Raw genomic sequence first — 21,522 nt, 5'->3', positions numbered from 1 at the left:
ACGGAGCAAGGCCTATGATTTCCAATTATTTTGGCTTCATCTATCCCAGATTATTCTAATTATTATCGAGCTGGGCAAGCTCTGCTCCAATCCCAACCGTGGTGGGATAATTTGAGGACAATCTGGGGATTAGAATTGTTTAAGAGCAGAGCACAAATGGATTTTTCCCGCCCGATAAAACCAAATTTCAGCTTTGCAGCTGCTCCAAAATGAGACCAAGAGGTTCAGGGAGGGATCAGCACCCACCCACGCTGGTTTTTAATTCCTAAATCCCATTCCTGAAGGGCACCAGCATCCCCCCAAAAAAATTAAATTAAAAAAAAAAAAAAAAGCACGGCGATTTTTTCCCAGCTGCTCAGGCTTTGGGATGTGCCGCTTTGGAAAAGCCAACGTGTCCTCGGTAAGGCAGGAAATTCCAAAAGCTCTTTTGATCCAGGGATGGAGCCGGGAAATTGGATTTAACCCTTCGCACGAATTCTGCCCCACACTTCTCCTGAGGGAAGGGCGGCATGGAACCGGGAATACTCTTTTTAGGGAAGGGAGCCACAAACCCTTTTCTTTTTTGGGGAAAGGAGCCTGGAACCCTTTTCTTTTCTGGGGAAGGGAGCCAAGAACCCTTTTCTTCTTAGGAAAAGGAGCCAGGAACCCTTTTCTTCTTTAGGACAGGCAGCCAAGAACCCTTTTCTTCTTTGGGGAAAGGAGCTGGGAACCCTTTTCTTCTTTAGGGAAGGGAGCCTGGAACCCTTTTCTCCTTAAGGAACGGCAGGATGGAGCCTGGAACCTTCTCCTCCTTAAGGAACCCTTTTCTCCTTAGGGAAGGGAGATGGGAACCCTCTTCTCCTTAAGGAAGGGAGCCAGGAACCCTTTTCTCCATAAGGATGGGCGGGATGGAACCGGGAACGTTCTCCTTAAGGAATGGAGCCAAGAGCCCTTTTCTCCTTAGAGAAAGGAGATGGGAACCCTTTTCTCCTTAAGGAAGAGCAGGATGGAGCTGGGAATCCTCTTCTCCTTAAGGAAGGGAGCCAGGAGCCCTTTTCTCTCCTTAGGTAGGGAGCCAGGAACCCTTTTCTCCACAAGGAAGGGCGGGATGGAACCGGGAACGTTCTCCTTAAGGAATGGAGCCAAGAGCCCTTTTCTCCTTAGAGAAGGGAGATGGGAACCCTTTTCTCCTTAAGGAAGAGCAGGATGGAGCTGGGAATCCTCTTCTCCTTAAGGAAGGGAGCCAGGAGCCCTTTTCTCTCCTTAGGTAGGGAGCCAGGAACCCATTTCTCCTTAGGGAAGGGCGGGATGGAGCTGGGTACCTCCTCCTAAAGGAAAGGAGCCGAGAACCCTTTTCTCCTTATGGAAGGGCAGGATGGAGCCGGGAACCCTTTTCTACTCAGGGAAGGGCGGGATGGAGCCGGTCGCCATCCCCTCTCCTCATGGAAGAGCGGGATGGAGCCGGGAATCCCCTCCCTCTTCCAGAGAAGGGCAGGATGGAGCCGATCGCCTTTCCCTCCCTCATGAAGAGCGGCATGGAGCCGATCGCATTCTCCTCCTCAAGAGGAGCAGCATGGAGCCGATCGCCTTTAGCTCCCTCATGAAGAGCGGCATGGAGCCGATCGCCTTTCCCTCCCTCAAGGAGAACGGCATGGAGGGGATCGCCTTTAGTTCCCTCAGGCAGAGCGGCATGGAGCCGATCGCCCTCTCCCTCAAGGAGAGCGGCATGGAGCCGATCGCCTTTCCCTCCCTCATGAAGAGCGGCATGGAGCCGATCGCCTTCTCCTCCCTCAAAGAGAGCGGCATGGAGCCGATCGCCTTCTCCTCCCTCAAAGAGAGCGGCATGGAGCCGATCGCCTTCTCCCTCAAGGAGAGCAGCATGGAGCCGGTAACCACGGCCCAACTCGCAGAGAAGGGCGCGATGGATCCTCTCCCGCCCTCGCCCCCCCTTCCCCCGGCCCCACTCACCCGTGCCCGGCTCGCCGCTCTCCCCTGGCCGCCTGTCGCCCATGGCCGGGGCTCGCTCGGGGCCGTCCCTCAGGCCGCCCTCATGGCCGCCCCGCCCGGCCCCCGGCACGGCCCCGCTCTAGCGGGCCGGCGGCATGAGGCGGTGCGGGGCGGCCGCCGCCATCCGCCGGCCCCAGGAAGTGAAAGGACGAGGAGGGTGGAGGAGGAGGAGGAGGGTGGAGGAGGAGGGAGAAAAGGAGGGAACGAGGGGCGGGAGCGGCGGGGAAAAAAACAGAAAGTGAAAACTGAACCGGAAAGACAGCGAGGGGCCGCCCGCGGGTTTTCCTCTTCCCGCGGTCACTGGGCCTTGGCTGCGCGGCTTTTCCTTTTCCGTGCTGCCTCATTGTGAGGGAGGAGCTGGCTCGGCCATCTGTGTTTGCCCTTGGTGGGGATCTTGCCCTGACCGTGATCACCCTGGCTCCTCCATGCGTGACTTCAGCTCTGCCCGCTGCCCCTTCGCTCGTCCTCTCATGGGGAGAGACTCCTTTCTCTCCTCAGTCCTTCTCCCTCAGTGTTTTCTCTCTTTTGGGTCTCCCCCAATTCCCTCCCTGACCTCTTTCCACTTCCCTTTCCCTCATTCTTTTCCTGCTTCGAGCTCATCTCAGTGCCTTTGCCATGTTTTGGACTTTGCCTCAGTCCTCAAACTCCTTCCTTTGTCTCCTCCACATCATGGCCAGAGCTCCTTTTCTCACCTCAGTCTTTCCCCCTCAGGATTTCCCCTTAGTTCCTTGGTTTGGATTTTCCCTCAGTCCCATAACCCCATATCCTCACCCTTCACACGATTCCTTGAGCTAATTTCCTCGTTTTGGACCTTTCCCCTCAGTGTTTCCCCTCAGTTCCTTATTTTGGGTCTTTCCTGAGTCCCAAAATTCCTTCCCTTATCCCCTCACACTTTATATCATGGCCTTCTCTCCCCTCAGTCCTTCCCAGGAACAGAGATGGGGCTGAGGATTGAAGGGAAGCGCTGAGGTGAGGGAAACAAAATGGGGTGGGAAGATGAGGGAAGGAGACAAAATGGATGAAGAAATACGGGGGAAGGCCTTGAGGGAAGAGACCGAAGGAATGAGAAGGGGTCTGAGGGAAGATCCAAAATGAAAAACTGAGGAAAAACTGGGCCAGAACAGATTAAAAATTATGAGGAAAGGCCCTGAGGGAAAGGAGCTGAGGGGATCAGGGATTTTGGAGGCATTGAGGGAAGGACTGAGGTGAGGGAAGGGGTTTAAGGAATGACATGAGGGGTGAGGAAAAGAAGGAATGGGAAAGAGATTGAGGGAAAATCCAAAATGAAAACCTGAGGAAAAACTGGGCCAGAACAAATTAAAAATGATGGGGAAAGGCCCTGAGGGAAAGGAGCTGAGGGGATCAGGGATTTTGGAGGCATTGAGGGAAGGACTGAGGTGAGGGAAGGGGTTTAAGAAATGTTGTGAGGATTGAGGGAAAGAAGGAATGAGAAGGGGACTGAGGGAAGATCCAAAATGGAAAAACTGAGGAAAAACACTGGGCCAGAACAAATGAAAAATGATGGGGAAAGGCCCTGAGGGGATGAGGGAAGGGACTTTGGGAGGATTGGAGGAAGGCACTGAGGGGCAAGGACTGAGGTGAAGAAAGGGATTTAAGAAATAACATGAAGGAAAGAAGGAATGAGAAGAGGATGAAGGGAAGATCCAAAATGAAAAACTGAGCCAGAAAAACTAAAAAAATTATGGGGAATGGCTCTGAGGGAAAGGGGCTGAGGGAAGGGCCAAAATTAAAGGCTGAGTGAAAACAGTGAGGGACAAGGACTGAGGTGAAGAAAGGGGTGTAAGAAATAATATGAGGGAAAAGGAATGAGAAGGGAAGATCCAAAATGTGAAGCTGAGGAAAAACTGGGCTAGAACAGATAAAAAAATGATGGGGAAGGGCCCTGAGGGAATCAGGGAAGGGATTTTGAGGAGATTGGGGGAATGGATTGAGATGAGGGAAGGGACTCAGGGAACGATGTGAGGGTGGAAGAAAAGAAGGAATAAGAAGGGGACTGAAGGAAGGTCCAAAATGAAAAACTGGGCCAGAACAGATAAAAAATGATGGGGAAAGGCCCTTAGGGAAAGGGGTTGAGAGGATTATTAAAATCCCTATTGATGGTTCTGAGTTGCCTCACCCCAATCCTGAACCCCAGGTGGAACAGAAGCAGCAAATACTCATTTTTAGGGTTCAGCAGGGTGGGCAGAAACACCAAAACCACCTCAAAAAGCAAATGTCACAATCGCCTTCAGAGCAGGGAACAGGGAGATCTGGGCTTGCCCAACCTCTTACACAAGAGCTTGTAGGAACAGCCCGTCCTGAACTTTGGGGCAAAGGTTGTGTTTGGTTGGGCAACGAGGCTTGGAGGGAATTCCACTTGGAATTTTGGCAATGAGATCTCTAAAAGGTCACCTGATCAGTGGCTTGTCTTTGTTTTCTTCTGTCTTCACTCAAAGACAGGATTAAAAACAAGAAGGAGACGAATTTCTCGTGTTCAGGCTTGGCTGTTGATTAAATTTTATCTAAATTTCAGAGAGTTCTGCAGCACTTCCAGCTACCTGCTAAAAGTGAGCAAAATGGAGCTGAATTCAGCTGGTTACAAGGTCTTTTAAAGCTAAACAGTCCAATAAAAAACTAACACCTATATTATTGATACTTTTGACTTAATAACTAAACCCTTGTGACCTGCAGTGCAGCACTAACTACCCAATGAAAAATTACTACTTGAAACCATGAAGAAAAAGGAAGAAGAAAACAGAGACAGCACCCAAAATCCTCCATCTTGTCCCATCACTCAATTTTGGAAGTCCAAAGCAGTGTTCTCCAGGGAGGTCAGTGCCAGAAAGCTCAAAAAATCCCCAAATTTCTGGGTTTCCAGCATCAATCCATGCTGCTGCATCCATAATAAACTCAGGGACAAGCTGATTCCTGATCCTTGCTGTGGTGCTCTGGTTTTTTGCAGGAAAGATTGGTAAACAAATTTAAAAAAAAAAAAAAAAAAGGGAACAACAATGGAACAACTCGTTTATGAGTCATTTATTACCCAAATAAGTCAGGAATGTGCCCTCATGGATATTTCACCCATCCTAAGAATTTGCTATGGCAGCAGCAGAGTGCAAAGTGCTGCTGCCCAGTGAAGGAAAAATTAAGTCAAGGGAAGAAAAAGTGGTTTTTTGGTTTTTTGGGGGGACAAATTTGCCAGATCCATGGGTTTTTCCAGCTCCTGCTGGCAGGTAAAAACCTGGAATTCTTGCTGGGACAGAAATCAATTCCTGGTTGTCCTTTAAGAGGGGAAAACCAACAGCCCTGTGCCTTGACCTAAGAGATTCTGGAGCATCTCAAGAGCAGATCTGCAGTCACAACATCCCAAGTTTCCACCTCCAGTGGGATCATTCAGTCACTGTCCCAGGGAAATCCAAATATTTGAATGCTGGCAGCTACTTCTGCACAATTTTCACCTGACAGCTCCTTTTTCCAATGCTCCAAAATCCAAAAAAACTCAAAGGGATTTTGTCATCAGCACTTCTGATTCTTTGGACTGCATCATCCTAAAAATCTTTCCCAAATTTAATTATTTTGTTAATTTGGCTGAGGAGCCTCTGGAGGTCAAAGCTCATTTTAAAGTGGATTTTTTTCTGTCCCTTTTTGGTGCCTCATGGCTTTTTGGGTGGTGACAAAGCCAAGCCCATGATGTCACCGTGGCAAGGCTCTGTTTTCTTGGAAACCTTGACTCATAAGGTTCTGGCGTGCTTAAATCCGAATTTAAAGAAGCCATTTGGAGTTTTATTTCCCTCTTTTATTCAAGAAAAAAAAAAAAAAATAAAATTTTGACTGATCTGGGAAGGAATGAGTCAATTGGGAGCTCAGGGTAAAGCAATTAATTCAATTTATTAATTATGAATTATGAGGCAGTGCCAGACAACAAGGCAGGGATCTTTGGAGAAAATTTCTCCCAATTTTCTCCAAAATCCACGGTTTTCTGCTCATGAGCTCAAGTGCACAGAAATTTACTCCTCCCCCCCACCCCATTTCTGCTCTATTTTCTCTAATTCTCAAAACCAAACTGCAGTGGGGAGAGGAAAAAAAAAACATCAAATGCAAAATCTGAACCTTTTAACCCAAATTTTTAATTTATTCCACACCACTGCCGAGGTGGGTGTCACCCCCCTTGCCCTGTTCTTCACTCAACTCAGGAAAAACTCCTTTAATCTCTAAGATCTCACAGCAAATTTTTGCCCAATTTTATTTCCTCTTTAATTTTATCACATCTGCCAAAAAAAAAGTGAAAATAATTTAAAAATGCCCCATAAAAAAGCATTTTTGGTGCTTTTTCATGGTGTCTTCATGCAGTGCTCACAACCCACTTAAGATTTTTGCTTTGTGATTTATTTTTGGTTTTGGTTTTCTTTTTTTTTTTTTTTTTTTTTTTCGCAGTTTGGGCATCCTGCAACTTCCTTTAAAACCCAAGGTGCTGCTCGAGTGGTGAAGCCAAACATTTAAAATAGTTCTGGTGGTTTTTTTAAAGTCAGACCTAAAGTTAAACCAGCCCTGACAAAAGGTTTGAACTAAACCCAGTTTATTTAAATTTAGTGGTGGCTTCACAACTGTTAAACCACACAGAGTCTTCAGGAAATGACTCAAAGATGACAAGAAAGAGAGAAAATTCTGAGCTTTTTCAAGTCTCTTTGCCATTTCCACCCTTATTTAGCCCTGTTCCCCATCCCAGTGCTCCCAGTAACCCTGCACCCATCCCAGTAACCCCGGAACCCCATCCCAGTGCTCCCAGTAACCCCTGCACCCATCCCAGTATCACCATGCACCCAATCCCAGTGCTCCCAGTAACCCTGCACCCATCCCAGTAACCCCTGAACCCCATCCCAGTGCTCCCAGTGACCCCTGCACCCATTCCAGTAACCCCTGAACCCCATCCCAGTGTTCCCAGTGACCCCTGCACCCATCCCAGTGCTCCCAGTGACCCCTGCACCCCATCCCAGTGCTCCCAGTGACCCCTGCACCCCACACCAGTACCCCCAGTACCCCTTCACCCCATTCTATTCCCCCAGTCCCCCATCCCAGTAACCCCTGCATCCCCTCCCAGTCCCCCCAGTTCCTCCGTCCCCTCATCCCAGTTCCCCCAGTATCCCCAGTATCCCCTGCACCCCACACCAGTACTCCCAGTCCCCCCGTCCCCTCATCCCAGTACCCCTATCCCCCATCCCAGTACTCCCAGTACCCCTGCACGCATCCCAGTCCCCCCAGTATCCCCAGTTCCCCCATCCCAGTACCCCCTCCCTGCACCCCCAGTCCCCCTGTCTCCCCTTCCAGTCCCCCCAGTCTCCCTACACCCCATCCCAGTAACCCCTGCACCCCACACCAGTACCCCATTAGCCCTGTCCCCCATCCCATTACCCCCAGTACCCTTGCTCTGCACCCCAGTCCCCCCAGTATCCCCAGTTCCCCCATCCCAGTAACCCCTGCTCCCCATCCCAGTTCTCCCTGTTCCCCATCCCAGTAACCCCTACTCCCTATCCCAGTCCCCCCAGTCCCCCATCCCAGTTCCCCCTGCTCCCCATCCCAGTCCCCCCAGTGCCGCCGTTTCCGCACTACAACTCCCGGCGTGCTCCGCGGCAGGCCGGGCCTGCATTGGGAGGCCCCGCTTGCGGGACCAGGCCGCAGCGGCGGCTCCGCGGGGCCGGGCCATGGCCACCCCCGGCGGCAGCGGCTCCGTGAGGGGCGACATCAGTGCGTGACGGGCTGGGGACACCGGGGACAAGCGGGGAGAGGAGCTGGGAACCGGAGCCGCGCCGGGAACAGGCGGGGGCTGCTCGGAGCCTCGGCGTTGGGGGGGTTGTGGGATGGGGTTTGGGGTTTGCGGGATGGTTTGGGGCGTGCAAGGCGGGTTTGGGGCTTGAGGGATGGTTTTGGTGTTAAAGTGTGGGTTTGGGTGGTAAAGAGTGGTCTGAGGGTTATAGGATGGGGTTTGGGGGTTGCAGGATGGTTTTGGGGGTTAAAGTGTGATTTGTGGGGTTAAAGAGAGGTTTGGGGGGGTTAAGGATGGAGTTTTGGGATGGCAGGAGGGTTTAGGGAGCGAGTGGCAAGAAAAGGGATAAGAGGATGCTCTGAGGACAGCGTCAGGACACGGGGACCTATCCTTGTCCCTCCCTAATTCCCGAGGATTGATCCTTATCCTTCCCTCAATTCCCGAGGACTTACCCTTGTCCCTCCCTAATTCCCGTGTTCCTCTCTAAATCCCCGTGTGGGGCTGTGGGACCGGGGATGTTCCCACCTTGGAGCTGCAGCTGCCCCGGGGACACCCCGGGTCACCTTGTCCCAATTCCCGGGGCAGGGACACCTCCCAGCATCCCAGGCTGCTCCAGTCCTTCCTTGGGCATTCCAGGGATCCAGGGATTCTCTGGCAATTCCAGCCCAGCCAGCAATTCCTAATTCCCAAACCTCCCCTTTCCCAATCTGAAGCCATTCCCTGTGTCCTGTCCCTTGTCCCCAGTCCCTCTCCAGCTCTCCTGGAGCCCCTTTATTCCCTGGAATGTTCTGGAAGCTCTCCCTGGATCCTTCCCTTCTCCAGGCTGCCAATTCCCAGCTCTCCAGACCCTGAGCTTGGATCCATCTCCTCTCCAAGCAATTGATGGATCCAGGGCCTTCCCTTGGAATCTCAGCAAACCATGAAGGCTCTCCCTTCCCTTCTCCTCTCTTTTCTCTCCCCATTTTCCATCCCAATCCCTGGCAATGGATTCTGAGTCTCCTGAATCCCAGAATCCTGCACTGCCTTGGCTGGGAAGGGACCTCAAAGCTCATTCCAGGGACACCTCCCAGCATCCCAGGCTGCTCCAATCCTTCCTTGGCCATTCCAGGGATTCTCTGGCAATCCCAGCCCAGCCAGCAATTCCTCATTCCCAAGATCCCACCCCAACACCTTCCACTCTCCCAGCTCTCTCCAAACCCTCCAGCCTGACCTGGCACAACTCCAAGGACGAGACACCCCCCATCTTTGACAATCCCACCCCTTGGCGTGCCCCACACCCATTTTTCCACCCTCCCCGTTTTATGGACGAATCCCCGATGTTTTTCCCTGCTCTTTCCCAGGTTTCTGGGCTGACAGGACCCCGGTGCACGAGGCTGCCAGGAGAGGGGAGGCCCTGCAGCTGCAGCAGCTGATCGAGAGCGGCGCCTGCGTCAACGCCGTCACCTACGACTCCATCACCCCCCTGCACGAGGCCAGCCTCAGGGGACAGACCCAGTGTGTCAAACTGCTGCTGGATGCAGGGGCCCAGGTGGGCATCCAGCTGGGAATGCACCTGGATCGGTGTGGGAGCTGTTTGGTGGGGGGGTCTGGGTTACCCCCACAGCTCTAGAGAGATAAAATGGGGTTTGAGCTCTGCGTGGACTCGCCCTGGTTTGTTGGGCCTTCAGTCCAAGAAAGATCTGGAGGGGTTGGAGCAAGTCCAGGGAAGGGTCTGGAGAACCAGGAATGGCTGAGGGAGATGGGAATGGAGAACCAGGAATGGCTGAGGGAGATGGGAAGGGTCTGGAGAATCAGGAATGGCTGAGGGAGATGGGAATGGGAATGGAGAACCAGGAATGGCTGAGGGAGCTGGGAATGGGTCTGGAGAACCAGGAATGGCTGAGGGAGCTGGGAATGGAGAACCAGGAATGGCTGAGGGAGATGGGAATGGATCTGGAGAAAAGGAGGATCAGGAGGGAACCTTGTGGCTCTGCACAACTCCCTGAATTCTTGGAGAGATTTGGGATCTGCTCCAGGTAACAGGGACAGGAGGAGAGGGAACTACCTCAGGCTGGGCCAGGGGAGGTTTAGATTGGATTTTAGGGAAAATTTCTCCATGGAAAAGGTTGGGAGACATTGGAAGAGCTGCCCAGGGAGGTTTGGAGTCCCCATTCCTACAGGGATTTCAAAGCCCTGGGGATGTGGCACTTTGGGGACATGGGTGGCCCTGGCAGTGCTGGGAATGGTTGGATTCAATCCTAGAAAATCTTTCTAGAAACGATTCCCTGGCTTCAATAATCCCATCCAAGCAAGGAGGGGAGCTGGGATAAACCCATTTTGTGTGGAAAGCTCATCCCAGGGGATGTGCCCGGGGGCAATTCCAGCTCTGGAGCAGCTCAGAATTCCCTGATCCCATTTCTGATCCAATTTTCACCTTCAAGCCGTGCTAGGGGAGGTTTAGATGGGATTTTAGGGAAAATCTCCCCATGGAAACCAAATTGTCAGACACTGGAACTGCCCAGGCATCCCCATCCCTGCAGCAATTCCAAACCCTGTGGACGTGCCGCTTGTGGAGGGGGGGACACAAATCCCCACCGCCCACCCTCCCTTTTACAAACCCCTCCCACCTTACCCAGGCCGTGATTTTCCCCTTTTTTTGGTTTTTTTTTGTTTTTTTTATCCCCTCCCCGCTGTTCCCTGCAGGTGGACGCCAGGAACATCGACGGCAGCACTCCCCTGTGCGACGCCTGCGCCTCGGGCAGCATCGAGTGCGTGCGGGTGCTGCTGTCCCACGGGGCCAAGGTCAACCCTCCCCTCTACACGGCCTCCCCTCTGCACGAGGCCTGCATGAACGGTAATGCCCTGGGCACCCCGGCACGGGGGGAAAAAAGGGAAAAAACGGCCCCCAATGGCCTCGTTTGGTCAGCGGGGAGGAGGGGACACCCCTGCACAGACACCTCTGGTCCCGTTCCTGATCCCATTTCTGCTGCAGAGATCCCCCTGATCCCGTTCCTGATCCCATTTCTGCTGCAGAGATCCCCCTGATCCCATTCCTGATCCCATTTCTCCTGCACAGACACCTCTGGTCCCGTTCCTGATCCTGGTTTTCTCATTTTTATCCCATTTTTCCTTGCACAGACCCCTCTGATCCCGTTCCTGATCCCATTTCTCCTGCACAGACCCCTCTGATCCCATTCCTGACCCCATTTCTGATCCTGGTTTTCCCATTTTTTATCCCATTTTTCCTTGCACAGACCCGTCTGATCCCATTCCTGACCCCATTCTCCTGCACAGACCCCTCTGATCCCGTTCCTGACCCCATTTCTGCTGCACAGACCCCTCTGATCCCATTCCTGACCCCATTTCTGCTGCACAGACCCCTCTGATCCCATTCCTGACCCCATTTCTGATCCTGTTTTTCCCATTTTTATCCCATTTTCCCTGCACAGACCCCTCTGATCCCATTCCTGACCCCATTTCTCCTGCACAGACCCCTCTGATCCCATTCCTGATCCCATTTTTCTCTGCAGAGACCCATCTGATCCCATTTCTACTCAGAGCTTCCATTCCTTAGATTTCCTCACTTTCACCACTCAATTCCATAAAATTCCTCCCTCCCACCACCTCAATTCCTTAAAATTCCTCCTTCCCACCACCTCCATCCCATAAAATTCCTCACTTTCACCACCTCAATTCCATAAAATTCCTCACTTTCACCACCTCAATTCCATAAAATTCCTCCCTCCCACCACCTCAATTCCTTAAAATTCCTCCTTCCCACCACCTCCATCCCATAAAATTCCTCACTTTCACCACCTCAATTCCATAAAATTCCTCACTCCCACCACCTCAATTCCATAAAATTCCTCCCTCCCAGCACCTCAGACATTCCCAGGGGTGATTCCCATCATCCCTCCAGGGGCAGAATTCCCATTTTTCACCTGGATTTTCCCTTTTTCCCTGTCCAAAGGCAGCTCAGAGTGTGTGCAGCTCCTCATCGACGTGGGTGCCAACCTGGAGGCTCACGATTGTCACTTTGGGACCCCCCTGCACGTGGCCTGTGCCAGGGAACACCTGGATTGTGCCAAGCTGCTCCTCCAGGCAGGTATGGCATTCCCAGCCCTCAGCCAGCTGGGAAAAAAACTGGGAAAAAACCCTGGGAAGTGACTTCCTGCAGACACCCCTCTGATCCTGGCTTTAAACCCTGCTTGGATCCCAATTTTCCCCCTGCACAGACCCCTCTGATCCCATTTTAATCCCATTTTTTTCCCCTGCACAGACCCCTCTGATCCCATTTTTTTCATTGGATAAATTTCCTTTTCCTGCCTGGATTCCCTTTTCCTGGGATAAATTTCCTTTTCCCTGGCCAGATTTTCTTTTCCCTGTATAAATTTTGTTTTCCTTGATGGGATTTCCTTTTCCCTGAACAAATCCCCATTTCCCCTGCCTGGATTTTCTTTTCCTTGGATAAATTTCCTTTTCCCTGCCTGGATTCCCTTTCCCCTGTACAAATCCCCCTTTCCCTGCATGGTTTTCTATTTCCCTGCACAAATCTCAATTTCCCCTGCACAAATCCCCATTTCCCTGAATAAATCTCCTTTTCCCTGCCTGGATTCCCTTTCCCCTGCACAAATCCCCATTTCCCTGCATGGATTTCTATTTCCCCTGCACAATCCCCCATTCCCCATCTGTCCTCTCCCCCTATCCCAACATCCCCCGTGCTATCCCTGTCTCTCTGTCCTCAAAACCATCCCTGTCTGTCCCTGTCCCCCGTGCCATCCCTGTCTGTCCCAACATCCCCAATGCCATCCCTGTCCCTGTCCCCTATGCCATCCCTGTCCCCCGTGCCATCCCTGTCTGTCCCAACATCCCCAATGCCATCCCTGTCTGTGTCCCCTGTCCCATCCCTGTCTGTGTGTCCCCAATGCCATCCCTGTCTGTGTCCCCTGTCCCATCCCTGTCTCTCTGTCCCCTGTCCCATCCCTGTCTGTGTGTCCCCAATGCCATCCCTGTCTGTCCCTGTCCCTGTCCCCTGTCCCATCCCTGTCTCTCTGTCCCCAATGCCATCCCTGTCTCTCTGTCCCTGTCCCCAATGCCATCCCTGTCTGTGTGTCCCCAATGCCATCCCTGTGTGTCCCCAATGCCATCCCTGTCTGTGTGTCCCCAATGCCATCCCTGTCTGTGTGTCCCCAATGCCATCCCTGTCCTTGTCTCCAATGCCATCCCTGTCCCCAATGCCATCCCTGTCCTTGTCCCCAATGCCATCCCTGTCCCCAATGCCATTGCTGTCCCCAATGCCATCCCTGTCTGTGTGTCCCCAATGCCATCCCTGTCCCCAATGCCATCCCTGTCTCTGTGTCTCCAATGCCATCCCTGTCCCGAATGCCATCGCTGTCCCCAATGCCATCGCTGTCCCCAATGCCATCCCTGTCTGTGTGTCCCCAATGCCATCCCTGTCTGTGTCCCCAATGCCATCCCTGTCTGTGTCCCCAATGCCATCGCTGTCCCCAATGCCATCCGTGTGTCCCCAGGAGCCAACGTGAACGCGGCCAAGCTGCACGAGACCGCGCTGCACCACGCGGCGCGGGCGCGGAGCGCGGACCTGGTGGAGCTGCTCGTGCAGTTCGGGGGCAACATCTACGCCAGGGACAACCGCGGCAGGAAACCCTCGGAGTGCGGCCACGGCGGAGCCAGCGCGCAGTGCCTGCGCTTCTACGAGAGTGAGCGGCCACTTGATACACATTGATACACATTGATACACATTTATATCCATTTATAGCCACTTTATACACATTGATACACATTGATACACACTGATACACATTGATACACATTTATATCCATTTATACACATTTATCCCGTTATTGAAACCCTCGGAGTGCGGCCACGGCGGAGCCAGCGCGCAGTGCCTGCGCTTCTACGAGAGTGAGCGGCCACTTGATACACATTGATACACATTGATACACATTGATACACATTGATACACATTGATACACATTTATACCGATTTTATACACATTTATATCCATTTATACACATTTATCCCGTTATTGAAACCCTCGGAGTGCGGCCACGGCGGAGCCAGCGCGCAGTGCCTGCGCTTCTACGAGAGTGAGCGGCCACTTGATACACATTGATACACATTGATACACATTTATATCCATTTATAGCCATTTTATACACATTGATACACATTGATACACATTTATAGCGATTTTATCCCCATTTATCCCCACTTATCCCCATTTATACCGATTTTATCCCCATTTATCCCCATTTATACCGATTTTATCCCCAGTTATCCCCATTTATCCCCATTTATACCCATCTATACCGCTTTTATCCCCTTTTTATCCCTGTTTTTATCCCAATTTTATACCAATTTAATCCTATTTTTATCCCATTTTTAGACCATTTTTATCCCTTTCTTATACCATTTTTGTCCTGTTCTAATATCATTTTTATCCCTTTTTTATCCTATTTTTATCCCTTTCTTAGACCATTTTTATCCTGTTCTTATCCCTGTTTCAGACCATTTTTATCCCCTTTTTTATCCCATTTTTAGACCATTCTTATCCCATTGTTATCCCATTTTTATGCCATACTTATGCCACTTTATCCCCTTTTTATCCCGGTTTTATCCTGGTTTTGTCCTATTTTTATCCCGTTTTTATCCTATTTTTATCCTTTTTTATCCCTTTTTAATCCCTTTTTTTATCCCATTTTTATCCCTTTTTTATCCCATGTTTATCCCATTCTTATCCCCTTTATATCCCATTTTTAATACCATTTTTATCCTTTTTTTATCCCATGTTTATCCCATGTTTATCCCGTTTTTATCCCATTTTTTCCATTTTTATCCTATTTTTATCCCATTTTTATAACGTTTTATCCTGCTTTCATCCTAATTTTTATCCCATTTTAATAATTTTTATCCTGTTTTTACCCTATTTTTTAACCCATTTTTATCCCTTTTTGTCCTGTTTCATCCCATTTTTATTCCATTTTTATCCCATTTTTATCCTATCCTTACCCTGTTTTTATCCCGTTTTTATCCCACTTTAATCTTATTTTTCCCTGCAGAGCCCCCTCTGATCCCGTTGGTGATCCCATTTTTATCCCATTTCCCCATGGCTGGCCCCAATTCCCTGTTCCTGACCCCAATCCCCATTTCTAATTCCATTTTTCCCATTTTTAATCCCATTTTTTCCCATTTTTAATCCCATTTCTAATCCCATTTTTCCCCTGCAGAGCCTCCTCTGATCCTGTTTCCGATTCCGTTTTTATCCCATTTTTCCTGTTTCTGATCCCATTTCCCCAGTTTCCGATCCCGTTTTTTATCCCATTTTTCTGGTTTTTATCCCATTTCTCCATTTCTGACCCCATGGCTGACCCCAATTCCCTGTTCCTGACCCCAATCCCCATTTCTAATCCCATATTTTCCATTTTTAATCCCATTTCTAATCCCATTTTTCCCCTGCAGAGCCCCCTCTGATCCTGTGTCTGATCCCATTTTCCGATCCCGTTTTTTATCCCATTCTTCTGGTTTTTATCCCATTTCCCCATTTCTGACCCCATGGCTGACCCCAATGTCCTGTTCCTGACCCCAATTCCCATTTCTAATCCCATATTTCCCATTTTTCCCATTTCTAATCCCATTTTTCCCCTGCAGAGCCCCCTCTGATCCTGTTTCCGATCCCGTTTTTTATCCCATTCTTCTGGGTTTTTATCCCATTTCTCCATTTCTGACCCCATGGCTGACCCCAATTCCCTGTACCTGACCCCAATTCCCATTTCTAATCCCATTTTTCCCTGTTTTTTCCCTGCAGGGACCCCGCTGAGCCTGGCCCAGCTGTGCAGGCTGGCCGTGCGCAGAGCCGCCGGCCGCCGAGGGCTCCCCGAGATCTGACCCCAATTCCCCATGGCTGACCCCAATTCCCATTGGTGACCCCAATTCCCTGTTCCTGACCCCAATTCCCATTTCTAATCCCATTTTTCCCTGTTTTCCCTGCAGGGACCCCGCTGAGCCTGGCCCAGCTGTGCAGGCTGGCCGTGCGCAGAGCCGCCGGCCGCCGAGGGCTCCCCGAGATCTCGCGGCTGCCGATCCCACCCCGGCTCATCCAGTACCTGTCCTACAACTGAGGGAGCCTGGAAAAATCCTGGGAATGCCAGGAAAAAACACTGGGATTGCCAGGAAAAAAATCCTGGGATTGCCAGGAAAAAATCCTGGGATTGCCAGGAAAAAAATCCTGGGATTGCCAGGAAAAAATCCTGGGATTCGCAAGAAAAAACCTCTGGGATTGCCAGGAAAAAAAACCCTGGAATTCCTAGGAAAAATCCTTGGAATTCGCAGAAAAACCCTTGGAATTCTCAGGGAAAACTTCTGGGATTCCCAGGGAAAATCCATTGGAATTCTCAGGAAAAAAACCCTGGAATTCCCAGGAAAAAACCCCTGGAATTCCCAGGAAAAAAACCCTGGAATTCCCAGGAAAAAAATCCTTGGAATTCCCAGGAAAAACATCCTTGGAATTCCCAGGAAAAAAATCCTTGGAATTCCCAGGAAAAACATCCTTGGAATTCCCAGGAAAAAAACCCCTGGAATTCCCAGGAAAAACATCCTTGGAATTCCCAGGAAAAAAACCCCTGGAATTCCCAGGAAAAAAACCCTGTAATTCCCAGGAAAAAAATCCTTGCAATTCCCAGGAAAAAAATCCTGTAATTCCCAGGAAAAAAATCCTTGCAATTCCCAGGAAAAAACCCTGGAATTCCCAGGAAAAAACCCTGGAATTCCTAGGAAAAGTCCTTGGAATTCCCAGGAAAAAAATCCTTGGAATTCCCAGGGAAAAATCCTGGAATTCCCAGAAAAACCCCTGGAATTCCCAGGAAAAAAACCCTGGAATTCCCAGGAAAAAAAACCTGGAATTCCCAGGAAAAAAACCCTGTAATTCCCAGGAAAAAAATCCTTGGAATTCCCAGGAAAAAACCCCTTGGAATTCCCAGGAAAAATCCTTGGAATTCCCAGGAAAAAAACCCCTTGGAATTCCCACAGCACAGGGAATTTCTCCTTCTCTTCTACCTCCCCCCTCCCCAAATCCATTTTAATTTAATTTAAAGCACTGCTGTAAATAGGATTGGTCAGGAATTCCTCTTTTCCATCGAGTTTTTGTTTATTTTGGGGTGGGGGGGGTTTTTTTGGGATTTCTGGAGTTTGCTTGGAATTTCCCAGGGGGGGGAATTTTGGGCTCTTCCCTCCCTGGATTTTCCTGGATTTCCTGTGGGATCCAACAGGGGGGAGGGAAATGGGAGAACTGTGGAGTGGGAATGATTCCAGCTGGGAATTCCATGTTCTGGAGCTGCTCTCATCCCATTTTTGTCCCATTTCAATCCCAGTTTTATCCCATTTCCATCCCATTTTTATCCCATTTTAATCCCATTTAAATCCCATTTTTATCCCAATTTAATCCCATTTTTATCCCATTTAAATCCATTTCCATCCCATATAAATCCCATTTTTATCCCATTTCAATCCCATTTAAATCCATTTCCAGCCCATTACTATCCCATTTAATCCCATTTCAATCCCAGTTTCATCCCATTTCCATCCCATATAAATCCCATTTTTATCCCATTTCAATCCCATTTTTATCCCATTTCAATCCCATTTTTATCCCATTTCCATCCCATTTCAATCCCATTTTTATCCCATTTCCATTCCATTTAAATCCAATTTTATCCCATTTCAGTCCCATTTTTATTCCAGTTTCATCCCAATTTTATCCCATTTAAATCCCAGTTTCCTCCCAGTTTCATCCCATTTAATTCCCATTTTTATCCCATTTCCATCCAATTTAATCCCATTTCAATCCCATTTTATCTCATTTCATCCCATTTTTATCCCATTTAATCCCATTTTCATCCCATTTTCATCCCATTTTTATCCCATTTTTATCCCATTTAATCCCATTTTTATCCCATCCATCCCCTTTGGGATGTCCCAGTTTGCAATTCCCAGTTTTTGGATAATCCAGGATCCCTTTCCCTGCTATTAAAAATCCCCTATTAATGAATTAATTCCCCAAATTAATGGGCTAATGAGGGGCCCTGCAGCTCCTTCACTTGGGAATTTCGGGATTGGATTTTATTCCTCCCTCCCTGCAAAATTTGGGAATTTTGGGATTGAATTTTCCCCCTTTGGAGCTCTAATCCCAGAGTTTGGGGTTGGGATTTTTGGGATTCCAGCTGGAATTCTCCTCCCAATTCCAAATTTTCCCCCTTTTTTTTTTTTTTTTTTTTTTTTTCCCAATAATCCTGGAAAATCCTGGAGCTTCCAAAAAAAATAAAAAATCCAGAATTCCAAAACTCCCGGGGATCCAGGCTGGGAATGCTGAGCTGGATGCACTTTGTGGGGTTTTATTTCCCTTTTTAATTTGATTGATTGATTGATTGATTGATTGATTGATTATTGATTGATTTTTATCCTGGAATTCCCAATCCCCTTTTTTGGGTGTGGGATTCCCAGGAATGGGGAATTGTGGGAGCTCAGGGGAGCCCCTGAGGAATTTTTTGGTTTTGTGGATTCAGCCCTGGGAAAGGCAGGGAAAAGTTTGGGGGGATGAGCTGAGATCCCAAATCCCTTTGGAGGGATCCCAAATCCCTTCTGGGGGATCCCAAATATCATTTTAGGGTCCCAAATCCCTTTTTAGGATCCCAAATTTCCTTTTTAGGATCCCAAATTTCATTTTAGGATCCCAAATCCATTCTGATGGATCCCAAATTTCCTTTTCAGGATCCCAAATCCCTTTTTAGGATCCCAAATTTCCTTTTCAGGATCCCAAATCCATTCTGATGGATCCCAAATTTCCTTTTTAGGATCCCAAATTTCCTTTTTAGGATCCCAAATCCCTTTTTAGGATCCCAAATTTCCTTTTTAGGGTTCCCAAATCCCTTTTTAGGATCCCAAATCCCTTTTTAGGATCCCAAATTTCCTTTTTAGGATCCCAAATCCCTTTTTAGGATCCCAAATCCCTTTTTAGGATCCCAAATCCCATTTTAGGATCCCAAATTTCCTTTTTAGGATCCCAAATCCATTCTGATGGATCCCAAATCCCATTTTAGGATCCCAAATCCCATTTAAGGATCCCAAATCCCTTTTCAAGGTTCCCAAATCCCATTTTAAGGTTCCCAAATCCCATTTTAGGATCCCAAATCCCATTTTAGGATCCCAAATCCCTTTTCAAGGTTCCCAAATCCCTTTTCAAGGTGTTTTTCCCAGCCCTGCCCACTCTGGTAAAATAATGGAATTACAAAATCCAAGTTTCCCTTGGAAAATCAAAAAAGATTCCTTGGACATCCAATAATAAATTCCCCCCAATCCCTGGATTTTTCATCTTTATTTTCCCCTGATTTTTAAACCTTCCTGGGAAATCCCAAAGTTTGGGGGTTGGGATTTGAAATCCATTTTAGGAATTTCTGCTGATGGGATTGAGGAGAGCCTTAGGAAAACCATCCTGGAATTGCAGCTTGGAAAAGTGGGAATAACAATTAATTAATTAATTAATTAATTAATTAAAATATCCATTTATTTTAACAACAATAACCTTTGGGTTGTGGCCTCTCCTGATCCATGGATTGTTGGGAATAATTTAATTTATTCCATTTATCCCAGCTGGAATTTTTAGGAACATCTGGATCCCCTCTGGATCGAGGTTTGGGATAAAAATCTTGGAGAATCCAAGGGACCTGTCCTGGAATTTTGGGATTTTGGGATTTCTGGGAATGCCAGAAGCAGCTGAATCCTTGGAAAAATGGGAATAAACCTCTGGAAAAAAAATGGGAATAAACCCCTGGAAAAATGGAAATAAACCCCTGGGAAAATGGGAATAAACTCTTGGGAAAATGGGGATAAAATCTTGGAAAAAATGGGAATAAATTCTTGGAAAAAATGGGAACAAACTCCTGGAAAAAATGGGAATAAACCCCTGGAAAAATGGGAATAAACCCCTGGGAAAATGGGAATAAACTCCTGGAAAAATGGGAATAAACCCCTGGAAAAATGTGAATAATTTCTTGGGAAAAAATGGGAATAAACTCCTGGAAAAATGGGAATAAACTCCTGGAAAAATGGGAATAAATTCTTGGAAAAAATGGGAACAAACCCCTGAAAAAGTGGGAATAAACCCCTGGATTGATTTGGGGTCACTTTGGGACAATTCCTTCACTTTTTTTATTCCCAAATCCCACCAGGCCATTCCTGGTTTTCTTCCCAGGCTTCCCAAATTCCAAAGCCAGGTGAAAAATTTGGGATAATTCCTTTTTCCTGCTGCACAATTCCAGGTGGGAACAGGAATTTTTGTTTTCATCCATGGAAATCTTTGGGATTGGAATTTCCACTGGATCCTGGCAGCTTCTCCCAAAATTTGAAGTTTATCCCAAGAAAATAAAGTGGGATTGATGCAATTCTTTGGGAAGATGGAAAATTTGGGGATTTTTTAATTTTTATTTTTATTTTTAATTTTTTCTTTGATTTCCTGAATGAGGCAAATCCCTGCAGGGAATTCCCAAATCCCTGGAAAAAAAAAATTAAAAAAACCAAAAAAAATTACAGGATTGGGATTCCTGATTTTTACCTTCAAAGGGGAAAAAAAAAATTCCCAATTTTCTGCCTCGTGTCCAGGAATTCTGGAATTCTGTCCCAGCTCCGGATTTGGGGGTGAATCCACCCAAACCCTGAAAAATCCAGAATTTTTTTTTTTTCCCTGGGTTTTCCCTCCTCATCCCTCCCTTCCTTTTTTTTTTTTTTTTTTTTTTTTTTTTTTTTTTTTTTTTTTCCCCAGGGAAATGGGAGATCCTGGGGATCTCCCCGAGAGGAGATGGTGCCAATCCCAAATTTTTGGAGTCTGGAGGGAATCCCAGGTCAGGAATTGAATCCCAAAATTTTTATTTTCCAAAACCCACGGCAGAGCACGGGAGGGGTCAAATCCCACTGATTTTTTTTTTTTTTTTAATTTTATTTTATTTTTTATTTCTGGAAAATTGGATCAATCCTTTGGCTTTTCCCACTCCCTCCTGCACGACACCAGGGACAAAAAATCTTTGGATCTTAAAAAAAAACTCCAAAAAACCAAAAAATAAAAAAAATTAAAGAACAAACCCAAACTCCCTCCCTCGCTTTTCCCTCATCCAAGAGATGGATCCTGAGCTTTTGGGGTGCCCTGAAAGTGAAATTCTGCATTTTCCCTGGATTTTCCCTGGATTTTCCTGGATTTTCCTTGGATTTTCCTGGATTTTCCCTGAATTTTCCTGGATTTTCCTTGGATTTTCCTGGATTTCCCCTGGATTTTCCTTGGATTCAGGCACCTGGGAATTGTTGGGAAAGGGGGGAACTCCTTGGTGCTGGGGATTTGGGCACCTGGGTTGTAATTCCCGATGAAACTCGGGAAGGTTTGAGGTTATTCCTGATTAAAATTCCCTCTGGAAAAAAAAAATAAAAATAAAAATAAAAATAAAAATAAAAATAAAAATAAAAATTAAAAAAAATCTCACGCGTGTCTTGATTCTCGTGGGATCTGCCCGGGAATTCTTTTCCTTCGGCCCCTGCCCAAATTCCAGCGCTGGGAGAGCTGGGAATGATCCCCTGGAGATGGGAAAATTCCAGGGAGAGCTTCCAGAACATTCCAGGGAATAAAGGGACTCCAAGGGACTGGGGACAAGGGACAGAGGGACAGGACACAGGGATGGATGGGATCTTGGGAATGAGGAATTGGTGGCTGGGCTGGGATTGCCAGAGAATCCCTGG

At 48.1% G+C, this 21,522-nt stretch overlaps 2 protein-coding genes and 1 long non-coding RNA gene across 5 annotated transcripts in view; 2 read left to right on the top strand and 1 right to left on the bottom strand.

The window, feature by feature from the left end:
• The window catches only part of TASOR2 (transcription activation suppressor family member 2), a 35,369-nt gene extending 33,244 nt beyond the window's left edge, over positions 1–2,125 (bottom strand). Inside the window, exon 1 of the mRNA XM_088166123.1 lies at positions 1,948–2,125. Coding sequence (XP_088022249.1) covers positions 1,948–1,990 — 43 coding nt within the window. The 5' untranslated portion in view covers positions 1,991–2,125. The remainder of the gene's footprint in view (positions 1–1,947) is intronic.
• A 5,492-nt stretch (positions 2,126–7,617) lies between these two features.
• Positions 7,618–16,564, top strand: ASB13 (ankyrin repeat and SOCS box containing 13). 2 transcript variants are annotated; one of them, XM_088166075.1, is made up of 6 exons: positions 7,618–7,728; positions 9,088–9,275; positions 10,430–10,580; positions 11,697–11,831; positions 13,258–13,446; positions 15,742–16,564. In XM_088166075.1, exons 1-6 carry the CDS (start codon positions 7,686–7,688, stop codon positions 15,867–15,869), a joined length of 834 nt encoding a protein of 277 aa, XP_088022201.1. In that variant the 5' UTR covers positions 7,618–7,685; the 3' UTR covers positions 15,870–16,564. The 2 variants fall into 2 exon arrangements, with proteins under 2 accessions (XP_088022201.1, XP_088022203.1); XM_088166077.1 differs by lacking the exon at positions 15,742–16,564 and adding an exon at positions 15,557–15,651.
• Positions 16,565–16,718: 154 nt separating this feature from the next.
• LOC148223794 (uncharacterized) lies at positions 16,719–21,263 on the top strand. Of its 2 annotated transcripts, none has more exons than XR_015804148.1 (2): positions 16,719–18,883; positions 18,945–21,263. It is a non-coding gene; the product is annotated as an uncharacterized LOC148223794 (long non-coding RNA). The 2 variants fall into 2 exon arrangements; XR_015804149.1 differs by having other exon boundaries at positions 16,719–18,904.
• Positions 21,264–21,522: the final 259 nt, after the last annotated feature.

The sequence above is a fragment of the Sturnus vulgaris genome, chromosome 5, assembly GCF_052056855.1.
Source record: "Sturnus vulgaris isolate bStuVul1 chromosome 5, bStuVul1.hap1, whole genome shotgun sequence".
Taxonomy (NCBI): Eukaryota; Metazoa; Chordata; class Aves; order Passeriformes; family Sturnidae; genus Sturnus; species Sturnus vulgaris.
Note: the sequence above shows the minus strand (reverse complement) of the source record. Positions and strands in the feature narration are given on the sequence as shown.